This window comes from Sinocyclocheilus rhinocerous, unplaced genomic scaffold (assembly GCF_001515625.1).
Source record: "Sinocyclocheilus rhinocerous isolate Xijiao unplaced genomic scaffold, SAMN03320098_v1.1 scaffold869, whole genome shotgun sequence".
NCBI lineage: Eukaryota > Metazoa > Chordata > Actinopteri > Cypriniformes > Cyprinidae > Sinocyclocheilus > Sinocyclocheilus rhinocerous.
In genome coordinates this window covers 1,389,017-1,404,634 of record NW_015653483.1, presented here as the reverse complement: position 1 = coordinate 1,404,634, position 15,618 = coordinate 1,389,017, and the positions used below count along the sequence as shown (strand labels likewise).

Here is a 15,618-nt window from a genome sequence, read left to right as displayed (position 1 = left end):
TTTTTTTTCCTGTATTTTTGATCAAATAAATGCAGCCTTGATGAGCAGAAGAAACTCCTGTAAAAAAGATAAAAAATCGTTCTGATCCCAAACTTTTGACCGGTTTAAACCATTTTTACCCCCATATCTTGAAATGGAAATTAAATGTGTTAAGATTTTTCAAAAATTGTGGTTGGAATTAATGGGTTAAAAATACCCATGCTAATAAGGAATATTAGAAAGATTCCGGAAGTGAATAATTATAAATTGTTACGCACAGAAAAACAAAAGCGGCACATTTGTTATATATGTTTTATTTATTTTTTTATGGGGGTTAGGGTATTGAATCAATTTTTTGTTGATTCAGTTTGATTCAATAACTGTGTAAAGTTCATCAATTATGGAATGAGTTTAATCTATAAAGCAGCAGTTAAACCATCAGCTCAGTTCAGCTGTTATCCAATAGTGTCCATGCAGTCAAATAACATTGCCAAATATTAAGTGTCCCCAACTAACAGCAACTAACCGTTTTTTTAAATGACGTCAATTCGATATCGATTCTTAAAAGCCGCGAATCGATCTTTTCCGGGATTTATTTCAGCACATTTAAAACAAGATCTGATTAACGTGAATCTTATCATTAGTCTTCTCCACTAGATGTCACCCTTATTTACCTTGCGCGATGTTACAACAGAAAGCCTGTCATTCATTCAGCGCTTATCATGGCCATATGCGTGATTCGCAATGCTCAGGTGAAATGCTATAGTAATACTATAAATCTGCGGAAGCATTTGATACCGTGCATAAGGCGCCATGATTTCCGCAATGAATGAATGGTGGATGGCGCGGCGCACTGTTTTGTTTACACATACTAAAGCGTGGATGACGCTCGCGGTGTTTTCAGCTTCTGCCGTCTCACTATATGATGATATGAACACGAATGTCATCTCCAGCTGCTCTGAGAGTCACTTCATTAGCATTTTACCGTTTCGTTTGAGAAATCTACCGTCATATCACATACACAGCAGCTGCAAGTTCTTCACGGCAACCCGTCAAAATAAAAGTTTAGTTTAACGTTAAGAAACTGTCAGAATATATTACTATTTAGCAGTCTTAAGAATCAATGCTACTACTTCTTATAAATATTAATAAATCTTTATTTTTAAAGGAATAATCACATCTGTTTTCTTTTTAATTTTAACAGTAAACCTCTGTTGTGCAGCACTTTGTTTGCCAAAAAAATAAAAGGGTTTAATTTTCATTTGATTAGGATAAATTAAATTAATGTTTTATGCCTTCATCTGATTACCAGAAAAATTAAGAACATTTTATAGGGCCCTATTATTGTTTAAAAAAGGACCCTATACAAAAAAAAAAAGAATAGGTTTAAAATACAGGCATGTGGTTCTTAATTTCTTTTTATTAATTCACTATTTGTAAACTGATGTTTACTGTTCGTTTTTTTTAGAAATATCAATAGCATTTGTATTAAAACTATATTCACTGAATGTAATAAAAAAAAAATTTGAGAATCGAATCGAGACATCTGAATCGATACCCAGCCCTATGGGTCATTACTAGTAAAATTGTAAAGTAATAACTTGCAATGCACATATGTTTAACTACTGCTTTAATTATTCCTAATATAGAATGTAATATGCTGTTTTTATGTTTACTTGGTTTGATGCATTTCATCTAACATGGTGTCTTTTAAACAGTATTTTCTTTTTCCTAATCTTCAGATGTGTCCTTTTTATAGCCATCACACGAAGGCATGCTGTCACCCTGATCCTAATGTAAGGTCAGAGATGACTAAGCATTATCCACATTTCATGCTCTAGATCATTTCTTTTATAAACTCTTAGCATAACAATGTCTTGTTTTTCTGTTGACACTACAGTTCATGTCATCGTACGTTGGAGTACTTATTATTTTAAGAAATTCCATGGAAGATGTAAGCTAAAAAAATGTATTAGTCATTAATAAAAATGTACAGTAATATAAAATGTAATGTGCATGCTGATGCATTGGACAATTTAGATTTGTTCATTTCATGTTAAATGCCTTACGTGTTTTCAGGATTGCTCTTGTATTTAGTGCTATCACAGGGATTTTAACTTTGTAAAAAGCAATTAAATATGACTCATGTATTGCTGCCACTTGTTTTCAAGTCTCTTTCTGAGCTAAAAGTGTCACAGCTGTCATTAGGGATGTATGGTTTTGTGGTCAGGGAGGGGAATTCTGATGTGCTTCCAGTGCAAAGCTTTATAAACTCACTGGGTCTCTGCATTCCTACTGAGCTCAGCAGCAGCATTCACAGCACTGCTTTAAATTCAGTTCAGCTAAATTCTATTATACAGTGACCAGCTTCAAACTCAATTATATTGGGCAGGCTTGTGTTGCCCCGTCATAGCTAATTGTATTTGGAGAGCTGAAACACTTCTATTTTCTCTTTTTGATGCAAGTGTTTACTAGGTATTGGAGTATTCTGCACAATGTATTTGAAATTTTATTTTATGACCTAAAGTAATTAACTAAAGGCACTAAAAATAGTTCCAAAATGTAATTTTAAAAACATTTAGTAAAAATGTCTGAAATATCTCTGTGTGTGCTACTGCTAACTGTATGCTACTGTTAGACAAACCCATGCAGCATTCTGTCTGCTGAGGAAAAAGTGAATTGTTTGAACACATTCATTAAAAAAAAAAAAAAAAAAAAATCCAGTTTGATATTATTAGAGATGATTGCCAGAATGGGTTGACACACATGTAAATCTTATTTATTTAGATCTTCTTCCTTTTTTTGACGATCTGCTTAATTTTAAGTTTGTTTGTTTTTTCTGCTTGCAACATCACAAAAACAAAATGCCTACAGCATACAGTATATATGTGATTAAACAGAATAAAGTTATTTAGTCAAAACCAAAAGATTTTCTGTCTAATGGTGTTGACAATTAAATAGATGGTATATAGTTGCGATGATAGTTGAAGGCCAGTACTTATTTGAATATTTGACGTAACAAAACAAAAAAAAAAGTGAGAAAATATGTTTTGTAAAACATGGACATGTTTAATACCCATGGACATGTTTAATAGATTACTCCATAATAATTCCTTATTTTGCAATCAAATAATTCCTTACAATGAACTTTTTTCAGTTCTGTAACCTTTTCCAAGAATCGGGCCTTCGGCCTTGCATAGTTTAATCATTTTTCTCATCCACTTCATACACTGCTTTTCAAATGTTTGGGGTTGTTCAAAAAGTTTTGGGGTAGTTAAAAAAAACAGCAGTTATTTGAAATGCATATCTTTTATAACATTCTAAATGTATTTATTTTCTGTCATTTTTGATCAATTTAATTTGAATAAAAGCATTAATTTCTCAAAAAAATTATTAATGACCCCAAACATTTGAATGGTAGTGTACACATAACATGAACATGCATACAGCTTAGATTTACATGATTTCAAGACCAGTTGTGTGGTTTTGCAGGTATGCCTGCCTTTGTAGTGCATGTCCGTTAGTATCTCTAGTATTTACTAATCCGAATGCCAAGAGTTAGCTCTAATATCGAGAAATGGTCTGGTATACTTTTAAATGAACCTTTTTCCTGCTATATGATCTCAGTGTTTTTGAAAACTACCATACAACAATATTTTCCGGATATTTAATGTTTTGCTCAGAGTGTCAAATAGTGAATAAATTCTGTTGTCTGATTTCTGTTTCCCCCCCACCCCCTCACCAGTACAGATATGTGTGGAATGTGTACTCCACTACTCTAGTACCTCATCCTGATTGGCACACTGTTGTAATGGCAGTGAGGCCTCGGTCACAGGACATAGGGTTTCTAGACGGGTCGTCTGGACAGACTGTGGCAAGCGATTCTTTACAGCAAACAAACAGGTTCAGCATGGTAGTGTAAGCACCTTTTATTATGATTGTAATTAATACATGACACGAGATAGAAATGTTTAACAGGCCTCAGATTCCGCCTATCAGACCGCACCACTTCAAAAAGAGGTCACTTGTTAGTTGGCTTATACAGTTACAGTCTTCACAGTATTCATGTGCTAAATTCTTTATTAGAACAGTCTAATAGAAATGTTGTTGTTGTTTTTAAATACAATATATGCCAGCAGTATAACAGCATACCCATATTTCTTATTGAAAAAAATGGCATAAATCTCATTGCCTACAGGACCACATAAAGTGCTTTCTAAACTCCCATTATTGCCTTATAATAGAAAACATATTACAGTTGTAACAGTAAAGTTGTGCTTTTCATTTAAATATTAAGTGCTAAAATCATTTGACACAAAGTTCATTTACGATTCAGTCTATGGCCCTAAAAATAAAGAAAAAAGTACTCGGAAGCTACTTTGGCATTCTTTTTCCTACAATCATTGTCTACTTGTCAATTCTTTGAGATGTGGGTCAGTGTGTGAAAATCAAACGTAACGGTCACTTTTAATTATGTACATATGTAAAAGGTGGTTGTTTTTCCATTTCCAATAATTCAGGTTTGAGGTGGGCCTTTGGGAAAGGATTCATCATGAAGTTATTGTTCCTTTAAAGAGAGAAATCAGAAGGAAACCATTTGAATTGATCCATGACAGTAGGTAAACAGTAGACTTTTTCATGATCCGCTTCTACATTTAGAAAACAAATAAGATAATTTACTCATAAACATCTGAATACTTCATCCTGCGGTAGTGCTTGGCCAGTTTAACTGAGAAAATGATGCTGGGGATCAGGAATATCATACACCAGCCCAAACTCAACCAAAAGGCGTTCTGGGGAACAGACGGGATATTATGTTATGGGTTTATTAGATGGGAACCATGTGCACTTACAAATCTGTAAGCACTGTAAAAAGAAAAAAAGAGGCAGCTAGAGCTGGTGATGGATTCTTACCAAAGATTCCACCAAGTGTTTACAGAGGAGCTCCTCTGATCTGTCTACTGCTGCAGCTGCAGGCCCACAACGACCCACCTTCTCTGTGATCTGATTCAGAGTACAACACAATGATATTAATTCATCATCAAGATAGTCGGCACCTTGAATATAAATAAAGACAAACATACCGTTTGATTTGCCCAGTGAACAAATGTCAGAAAGATTTCCAGCTGACAGTCTATGAATGCCCTGCTTTCCTGCAGAAAAAAGTGTACAGTTATTATAAAATGCACAGTAGATTTTTTTCATCACTGTAATACAGTAAGCATCCTGACAGATGATTTAGCTAAATATAGCATTGATTGTACAACACTCACAGTTTTCACTATTTGTGATATGTTGTAGTTCAGGACATCCTGAGCAGAGCCAACTTTTCTGAGAACATTCTCCACAGCTGCCTATAAAATGAATAAAGAGAAGAAATGTTGATGACAGTTGTGCTGCTCAACAATTTCATTGAAACCATGATAATTTTTTTTTCAAGATTCTTTGATGAACAAATAGTTCAAAAGAACAGCATTTATTTGAAATAGAAATTTTGGTAACAATATTAAAGTCTTTACTGTCGCTTTTGATCAATATAATGCATCCTTGCTGAACAGTACTGTATTTGCTAGTGAACTTCTAAACAATGACACCATTTCAAATGCTCCCTAATCCCACCTGCAATAACAGCAAGTAGCAAAACATCATATTTCATGGGGCCCTTTAATTAAATTCTTTTAAAAACTGATACACTGTAGTTTTGGCAAGTCAGAAAGAAGACTCTGCTGTATAAAGCTATATTGTATGAATACTCACTGGCACATATGATGACTCTAGTGTTTACTTACAGTGATTTGAGACGCTACTGCACTGAGATTCTTAACGGTGGTGTTCAGTTCCAGCTGCAAAGAGGAAAAGGATGTAGGTCATGGTATGCCAAACTGATACAAACTAGTCAAGAACACTTTGTGATTATATTCATTAATTCCTAATGTTAATGTCACATTCAGTTGGAATTTAAATTCTGAGTACTGTCTTTTGTGTTGTGTTAACACACCAGCAAAGGCATAATGTTAGACGTGATCTCAGTCTGGATGTCTCGCAGATCTTTTGCTTCCCCATGCAGTTGGTCTTTTATATTTTGGTTACTCTGAAAGGCACAAATAACTGTACATCATCCATCTCAGTCATTCACTAGAGCAGGAGGGTGTTAACAAGAAAAGTAAACAAGAGTAACTCACCTGTTTGCCAGCCAAGATATCCAGACTTTCTGCTACTAAACTCAGATTAGTCCCTGACACATCATTAATCTGAAATAAAAAAATGTATTGCTAATATAGATTTTAAAATATATTTCTATAAATATATTCTCAATAAGTACTTCCTCATATATTTTTTGGCATTTTGTCATAAATATATTTTCAACATTAATATATTTTTATTGTCCATAAAATATCTGAAACAATACATTTTGCATTTGCCCAAAAACATATATATTGTACAGGAAAAAAATACAGTGTATATATATATATATATATATATATACAAACACAGTGGTAGCCAAAATGTTTAGAACACTAGTATTTTCACCAGCTAAAACATGGTCAGTTATTTCTAGGGCTGCCCTCGACTAAAGATTTTTCTGGTCGACTAGTCGTTCATTTTAAGCATTAGTTGACTAATCGCACGTTTATTAATAAACCATTTAAATCATGCTAATGAGCCTTTAATTGCCTACATAGCCTAATAAGCACTCAAGCGCACGCATAAAGCTTGCCACAGCACACCGGCAGAAGTAATGATGATGAATGTGTCAGGGAAAAACAGTAAGCTTAAACTGCATTAACATTTTAATAACCTATTGATAAGTGTTTTCTGTGTTTTCGGCTTAAGAGATGAATTCGGTGACAGTGACTCGTCATCTCCACAGTAGTGTATGCACCTGCATGCAAGTTTCATATGGATTACATAATCTGAGAATATTTGTTTTTTCAGATTTTAATTGTTTCATTTGAAAGTAGACATTTCACTCTCTATAGATATATTTTTCATGTATGTAAGGCAATTATACATGGAGTTTCGCGCTCAAGTTCACAGAGGCCGAGACGGCAGAAAGCGCATCCTGTTTGCTTTCATTATTTTACAAAAGCGCAATGTTTTGTTGTTATAGTGAGTGCACACAAATAAACGTAGAGGCTTTACAGATTCGAAAGATGTATTACTCTTATCTGTATGACCAAAATGACAGAGTATTTTAAGAGCAGGTGACTGCACCGGCGCCTCCATCTGTCCTGCTGTGAGCGCGCTAATGTTCAGCTTTCACACTCTGCACAGACACTTGAATAGTGCACATTTTTCTAGGTTAACATTAGATTGAGCTGCCATGTAAAGTTGCTACTACTTACATATTTCAGCCATATTCGAGGTCGATGAATGATAGGCGAGTATTTGGATGTACTGTATTACCACAAAATCCAGCCGTTAACGATCTGTCCGTCACAGACTGCGTGACCTCACCATTTCCTGTGGATTTTTTTTTTCTCGTCAACTAAAGGTTAGTCGACTATTAGGGGGCAGCCCTAATGCATAGTTACATGATGCTGAAAGTTTTAGGCACTTGTGTAAAAATGCTGTAAATTGAGGATGCTGTCAAAAATAATGTCATAAATAGATTTTCTATATCAATTAACTTCTATTAACTATATTAAATCAACATTTGGTGTGACCATCCTTTGCGTTTAAAGCAGCTTTTGCCCTCGGTGCACTTGCGCATAGTTTTTCAGGTAGCTTTTCAGGTAGGTCTCTTGAAGCATCTTGGAGACGTTGCCACAGTTCTTCTGGATTTAGTCTGTCTCAGTTTGTTCTGTTTCTTCATGTCATTCCAGACAGACTGGATGATGATGAGATCAGATCTCTGTGGAGCACTGGCTGCTGTCAGACTCCTGATATTTCCTACTTGACAGCAAAAGATAGAAATAACTGACTTAAAACCATTTTTAGCTGCTGAAAATACTTATTGATAATGCTTTATGAAAAAAAGGCTCATATGTGCCCGTTATTAAATTATACGTCATTTGATTTCACAAACAGTATGTGCTAGTGTCCTTTTGCGAATGAAGTATACAGTGTACCTGCTGTATGATGTTGCTGAAGTTCATACTGCTGGCACTGCTAGAGAAGTTGTTTAGCTGGGACTTTACCTCTGGACTGAGGATGGTGATGTTTGCTATGTTGATTTGTGCCCCCTCAAAGGACTGATAAATCTCATGGGTGTACTGTTGAGCGAATCAGCCATTAGTGTCCAATAAGTGATGCATCAAGCATAGGAAAGTAAAGGAATAGTAATAATATCTCACCTCTGAAACATCTAATTTACTATTTAGGTCGAAGATCTCATTCAGATGAAATGTGGTCCACAAGGGCTTATTCTTTTGACAGTCACTATAAATAATAAAAAGCAGATTTATTGATTTATATTGGACAAATAATGTAAATATGACAGCCATCCGTCATGCAGTCTTGTGTGACGTACCTGTACACATTAACAATCTTCAGGTTTGTATTCAGATTCAGAGCCTTGGACAGGTTGAAATCTGGAATCAGCCCTGAAGTGTCAATAAGCTATGAAACACATGATAAGATGATAATCAAATATATTGGCAATGATATGCTAAAATTTACATTTACTGAAAACTAGTAACTAGTCAAGGTCATATGATTAGTATGAGTCAGTGTTGCTGGAAATACCTGGATGAGTTCGTTGTTTTGCCACGGTCTACAAACCAGGGTGTAGCTATTACCTCCCACTATGAAAAGTATCAACACCACTAACATGAAGATCCAGGAGACCAGAAAGCTGAAACCTACCCCTCTAAAATGGCACAAGAGGAAGTAAATATTGCACATACAGTGTTATACTTTTATTGTACTATATATAACAACGGAATGAATGCACACTGACAACAGTTTTCTGTTACACAAATCCAAAGGGGAATTTATACTCACGCCATGAAAAATATTCCTCCGCAGTTGGATGCACCGGAACGTTCAGTGGGATTGTCTTTAGGATTTAGTCCAGCTATACCCAGCAGCAGACCCAGAAAATTACAGATCACCACCAGCAAAATCAGACAGCTCAGGATCAATCCAACAGCCCGGCTATTAAAAAAAAAACTCATCACCTTGAGATTATTATAAAAATTATATATATATATATTTATATATATATAAAATATATTTTAATATATTGTATTTGAACACACAGAGAATCATGGTTAATTAGTACCTGATTTGACTTGATCTCTCTATATGAGGAGAAAAATCTTTGATCGATTTCTGCACGTCTGTTAGTGGTGCTGAGATAGTCTTCAGCACATCAAGAGGAAGGTCTTTAGTCACACCTGAGATCTGGGTTTTTAATGTTTCAAGCTCCAATAGAGCCACTTTAAAAGACACAAGACACAACATCACTTAACAACTAGACTGATCGGCAACTTCAAGTACATTACACTACTTAACCCTTAAGTGAACAAACATTTGTGGGTTAAGATAGTCAGATCAAATGATTCCCCTGAAAGGACACAACACACACTCACCCTGCACACTTAGTCTGGTCTCATTTTTCACCTTTTCTGGTATACTGTCAAAAAAGTCTCTCCCCTGGGAATCAAACATGTATAATGAACATTGAACAATAGCTAGTAGAAATCATGCCAACCATTACATATATATGTAGGACAATCAAACATTTTTTTTTCCTTTTCAGGAAATTTACATTTTTACCCAGCAAGGATCTAAAATTGTTCAAAAGTGACAGGAAAGACATTTATAATATTACAATAAATGAATGAATGAATGCTGTTCATGTGAACTTTCTATTAATCAAAGAATCCTGACAAAAATGTATCATGGTTTCCCACAAAATATTAAGCAGCACAACTGTTTTCAAAATCGATAATACTAAGAAATGTTTCTTGAGCACCAAATCAGGTGTAGTGTAGAGAGAGAGAGAGAGAGAGAGAGAGAGAGAGAGAGAGAGAGAGAGAATGCACTGAAGTGAAATTTTATACCTGTGAAATATGGCACTAACCTTATTTGCCTGTCCAATTACATCAGCATTTATAGCCTTGTCTACAGCAGACCTCAGGTCATTTTTATCAGGAAACTACCAAATTGTGAAAAAGACAAAGCACATGCAAAGGTCATGATTTCTTTTTTTCATTCTAAACTATATTTTAAGCCTAAAATATATATATATTGGTATGTCACTCTAGTATGAAGTGCATACATTAAAGTGAATGAGACCAAATTAGTAGTTTTCATACAGTCATGTGAACTTGGCCCCTAGTATTAAACTACTTTTATGACTGTATCCTAAATGTGAATGATTTTAATTATACTTTTCAAAAACACTAGTCATCTTTTATGGGTTAAACCTTTTAATGAGGAAAAAATACTAAGTGCATCTTTAATATTTATTATAAATATTATAATCTTTTATAAAATTATTAATATTTACAAGGATGTTGATCCAGGAACATGCTGTACTTGGTGAAATCAGGGTCACCCACATACACAATGACAGTGACACGTTATTTTTCTCAACAACAGCCTGTATTTATGGAAATGTCTTTCAACCAGGTAAGACTTAGGTTTCCCAGATAAAGTGCTTGCAAGTATTGACATGTTAACAATAACTTCTTGTGTTACTGCTTATTGTTTGTTCCTTTGTTTCTGTGTCCCTGCTTTCCTTTAGTGACAGTATTTGAGCCTTTGTGTGCACAGATGACTGGTAATACAACTTGGTCCTCTGCACTTCTAGAGAAATGCTGTATAGTAGTCATGTAATCTAAGCCAAAACATTGTTGTGTGGTTATTTTAGTAATGCCTATGTTCTTCCTAGAAGATTGATGCAGAATTTTGCTCTGCTCCAATCACTGACCTGACACAACCCCAACCACAAAATGTGTAGAGCTTCAAAGAAAGGGAGAATGATTGTGTAATGATCCAACCCCCATTTTTGCAGTTATTTCTCTTAATGCTCAACCTGAAACTAGTGCAAAGCTTAAAGTGGAATCAGGATATCATCTGGAGGCCACATGCTTCACTGAACAGCCATCAGAATTCCCCAATGAGCTTTTCACTAGTTTGTCTCCATGACAGCTCTGGTTTAGCTTACTTCAAGGCTTCCATCCAGTGATAGTTTATCCAGTTCTGACTGAAGGGAAGTGCAGTTTACACAGTCTGACATATGCAACGTGTTGTTAATCCGCTGCCTCACTGCAGATAAATTAGCTTGCAGCACATCCACCTTCGGTTTCAACAGCTCCAAGGTTTTATTAAGCTGCAGCAGTCCATCGCTGGTGCTGTTTATCACTGTAACACACATACATAAAGAACAAAATATATTTTAAAATCAATGGATTCATTAATGCTGCAAAGGTTTGATCATGAAGCTAGTTTCCCAAAGAAAGGGACTGCTTTATTATTTGATATGCATACTGTACATACCTTGGCCTATTTCAGTAGTGGAGTTGAATGCTGGGTCGAGGTGACCCTTAAGACCATTCTGGATCAATTTGCCAAGCAAAGGCCCTGTTTCTATGAGACAAACATGCAGGTATTCAATGTGAGATCAGTACAGCATAGTTTAAAAGAAAACAAATGAATAAAATCAGAGCCATGTGAGAAATTTTTAGATAACTGTATTATATGTTACAAATAAGAAAATAGAGGAATTCATCACAGGGATTTTTATCCCTTACATTTCTAATTTGAGTATCATTTTTGTCACTTTCAATGGTATTTTGCCCCTATTAATTTCTGACCTTTGTCTTAAGAGACACAAGACGTACCAACTAAGTTGTTTTTGACCGTATCCACAGTCACATAGCTCTCATTCGTCACTTGTTGGATTTGCTGTTGAGGAATAAAAAGTTGTATACATTTTTCCATAGGTATCAGCTATATTCAGTTATTGATATAAATCAACCTTGCACAGAGTTTATTCTAGAAATGAAAAAATGGGAAAACATAAGATTTCTATTCAGCTAGGACACGTTAAATTGATCCAAAGTGACTGTAAAAACATTTATAATGTTACAAAAGATTTCTATTTTAAATAAGTGATGTTCTTTTAAATTTCTATTTATCAAGAATCCTGAACTAAGATATGTTTTTTGAGCACCAAATCAGCATATTAGAATGATTTCTGAAGGATCACGTGACACTGAAGACTGGACAAATTCAGCTTTGTTTCACAGGAACAAATTACATTTTAAAAAATATATTAAAATAGAAATAGTTATACATTATAATATTTCACAATAATACTGTTTTTACTGTCTATTTTATCAAAAACCTGCAGACTTGGTGAGCATTAAAAAAAACAAAAAAACATTTGAAACATTTGGTTTTCATTTCACTTCTCCTCTCTGAATGGTGTAGGCTACCTTAGGAATAATGTTAAGATAGCCTTTGACATTCTCCAAGATGTCGGTGAGTTCTGTGGGGCTGCGCATCACAGTCTCTGAAGTATTTGTACTGCTCAGGAACATGCAAACGTTCCCTGCCCTGCACAGAAATTGATATTAATTTGGAAAACTGATATATATTATGTCAATATCATTACAATAACATTACACTCAAACTGGTGCTCACAGAATTAGTACAGTAATGAGAAATGTGGACAAGTAAAAGCTTCTTCGCTTGCAGTGGATATTTGTTGTTTGCTTCTGGTGCATGCGGCCCCCGCAGTTACCACAGCAACGACAGCAGGCAAAGATTAGGCCAATTAGCGGCATCAGGACAATGTAGAGGATCCCAATGGCCACGCAGACCAGGAAACCTATCTCATATTGCAAAACCTGGTCATAAGTGAAAGAGGTTAGACAAGTTGGTTGCTGTGGGTATAGTTAAATTAAGCAGTACAGATGAGATAGATTAAAAAATAAATAAAAAACTCTTGATGACATTACTTATGTGTGCCCGTGTGCTCTGCTCAATTGTGTACCCAAAACATGTCTGACAGTGTATAATCAAATCTGCCAATCGAAACAAATAGTGATTGTTTACACAACAAAATATTGCTGTTGGCATGATTCACTTGGTAAAAAAATTCCTGAGAAACTTGTCCCAGAGCGCGTGCACACACACACACACACACACACACTTCCATTTATATCTGGATGAGGCTATATTAAATCATAAGTACATTCTTCTTCATATGAAATTAAAATATCTATTGCATAAAACTTATCAAACCATTAATTTACATGCAGGTGTGACATACCTCTTTAACCTTCTCCGTGCTGTAATCCTTATCTTTTATCATTCTAATTAGCAGATCTACAGGAAAAACATGCCAAAACATTGTACATATATTTTTAATATTAATTTACACAACACAAAATAAATATTATAACCAGTGTCCCAGCATTCTGCTTGTGCCATAAAAGTGTCAGAGGTAAACGGTGATGAAGTGACCAAGGTCAAATCTGTATAGCAACTCTCTACTGTATAACATTAACAATTTTTCATACTTACTTTTTTTCTAAATAGTCATTGATGTCAGCAAGAAGGTATTATAACAAAAGACTACAGTCAAAATAAAAAGGTAGACTATACACACAGTAATACTCTATTAAGAGGTGATGATGAATGGAAATTCGTCATTGTAACGTGAACACCCTTCAATGACGTTTCTATGCAGTAATATTTCATTCAGTAGGTTTCTGTAAAGTAATGCTTTATTCTGTTGTTAGATTAAATCATAATTGTCTGCAGGAATAGATGTATAAATGTAGTAGTGCATGTTTGATCCAGTAATTATAGATAAAAGATACATTGTTAACATTTTATGAACAGCTTTGAACTTTGAGGTTATGCAATATGAAAAGTAATTTTCTTTCAGCATACAATGATTTTAAAGGTAATAATTAACTTAAAAGTTTGCTTTTCCATTTGTGATGCAGACTGCACCTACAGGCTGTAAGGGTACAGCAATAAACATATTTTTGTAGTAAACAAAACTCTTGGAAAGGTGAGAGGAGATGATTCAAATCTCATGAACATTTGCATGGTTATTTGCACAGTGGTTTATCTTCTGACAATTAACTGAGTGCATTTATCCCACCTGAATAAGCACCATCTAACCATGTGCATAACGAGCCCAACCTAATATCATCCTCTAATGAGTCTAATACAGCCTTTACGCTCTAAGATCAAGATTCACCTGTGCCACAGTGCCTATTTGTAACCAAATTGTTGATGACATTAGTCAATACCAAAAAAGAACATTTTCTGTTTGTACTGAATACGCCTTTGGCAAACACACAGATCAAAACTACATCACATTAACTCACCTTTAGGGAATGGATTGGGCTGGACAGAGCCCAGGAATGAATGTACAATCGGAGACATAAAGGCACTGTTGAAGGTCAGCTTGGTTGGTATTTCCTTTGGAGTTTGTAGCTCTGTTCTTATCGTCTCTATGTGACAGGACGGTTGTCCGCTTACAAGTGTCCAGAGAAACAGCGGCAAAACGCCACTCCAAAAAACTTCTTTCATTCTGGACCTCATGTTGAGCATTAGCCAGCAAGTTTTTAGGTCATTTCTCGATTCTTATGGGCATCAAATGTCACCTATGGCATGATAAATGTCAATAATTACTCTATTCACTTAAAAGCTTCTTTAGAACATAAAGTCACTGTAAGTAGCCTATGACCATTGTCTTATAATTACAGCAATCTTTGTAAAAAATAGAGAAAGAGGAACGGCAGCGTTTGCCAGCTATACATACGTCCTAAAACTCATCTTCCTGACTAAAATATAAAAACAAAAACACTGTCAGGAATGAAAACGCTATGAAAGCTACAAACAATTATTTTTAGATAAATACAATCATCTTCCAATTATTTTGTTGACCAAGTTCATACATATTAATACAGACTGAAGCAGAATTCGATCTTCTTGACTGAGTCAGACCAATTTAAATGAACAGGTTGGACTGACATTAAACGAATCAGCGTTAAGCAGAAACTGTACTGAACTGTTTACCTAAAACAGTAACCTGAGAACTAAGTACGAAAAGGAGAAGCTAGAGAGATAGAGCACTTATACAGCTCAGGGCAAAACTCATAAACAACAGTAGAATACTACCTGTTTTAGATTTAACGTCCTCCAGCTATTGTTGAGCGTGTTCCTCTTAGTTCAGTTCAAATGAGTCTGAAGATCCGATGTCTTTATCCCTCTGAGAGAAACCTGATGTCAACACTGAAGTTTAGCTGCATTGAGTGAAGCAATAAAAAAGTGAAGCAGTAAAAGAATGAAAGACTAAGACAGACTGAAATGGGAGGGAGAGAAAGAGCGGGAGGGAGGCTCCCAGTTCATAGTTTTCAGAAAGGAATCAATTTAAAGAGGTCATATGATGCGATTTCAATTTTTCCTTTCTCTTTGAAGTGTTACAAGCTCTTGGTGCATAAAGAAGATCTGTGAAGTTGCAAAGACTAAAGTCTCAAATCCAAAGAGATATTCTTTATAAAAGTTAAGAGTCAACCACGCCTACCTAAAACGGCTCGTTCTAACACGCCCCCACATGTCTACGTCACGATGTGGGAAGATTTGCATAACGCCGCCCAAATGTTCACACAAAGAAGGCGTAACTTTTATTCTCACTGTAGTATTATTGCTGTTACAAAT

At 35.2% G+C, this 15,618-nt stretch overlaps 1 protein-coding gene and 1 pseudogene across 2 annotated transcripts in view; one reads left to right on the top strand and one right to left on the bottom strand.

Moving 5' to 3' along the window:
• LOC107716331 (Hermansky-Pudlak syndrome 6 protein homolog) overlaps positions 1–2,617 on the top strand; it is an 8,965-nt gene extending 6,348 nt beyond the window's left edge. Inside the window, exon 2 of one of the 2 annotated variants that reach the window (XR_001637192.1) lies at positions 1,722–1,741. Coding sequence is in view for 1 of the 2 variants with exons in the window: in XM_016522724.1 (XP_016378210.1) it covers positions 1,722–1,820 (99 nt within the window). In the remaining variant the exon portion in view is untranslated. Of the gene's footprint in view, positions 1–1,721 lie in introns of both variants that reach the window. The other variant, XM_016522724.1, reaches the window with a different exon arrangement.
• A 1,281-nt stretch (positions 2,618–3,898) lies between these two features.
• On the bottom strand, positions 3,899–15,269 carry LOC107716296 (prominin-1-A-like; annotated as a pseudogene).
• Positions 15,270–15,618: the final 349 nt, after the last annotated feature.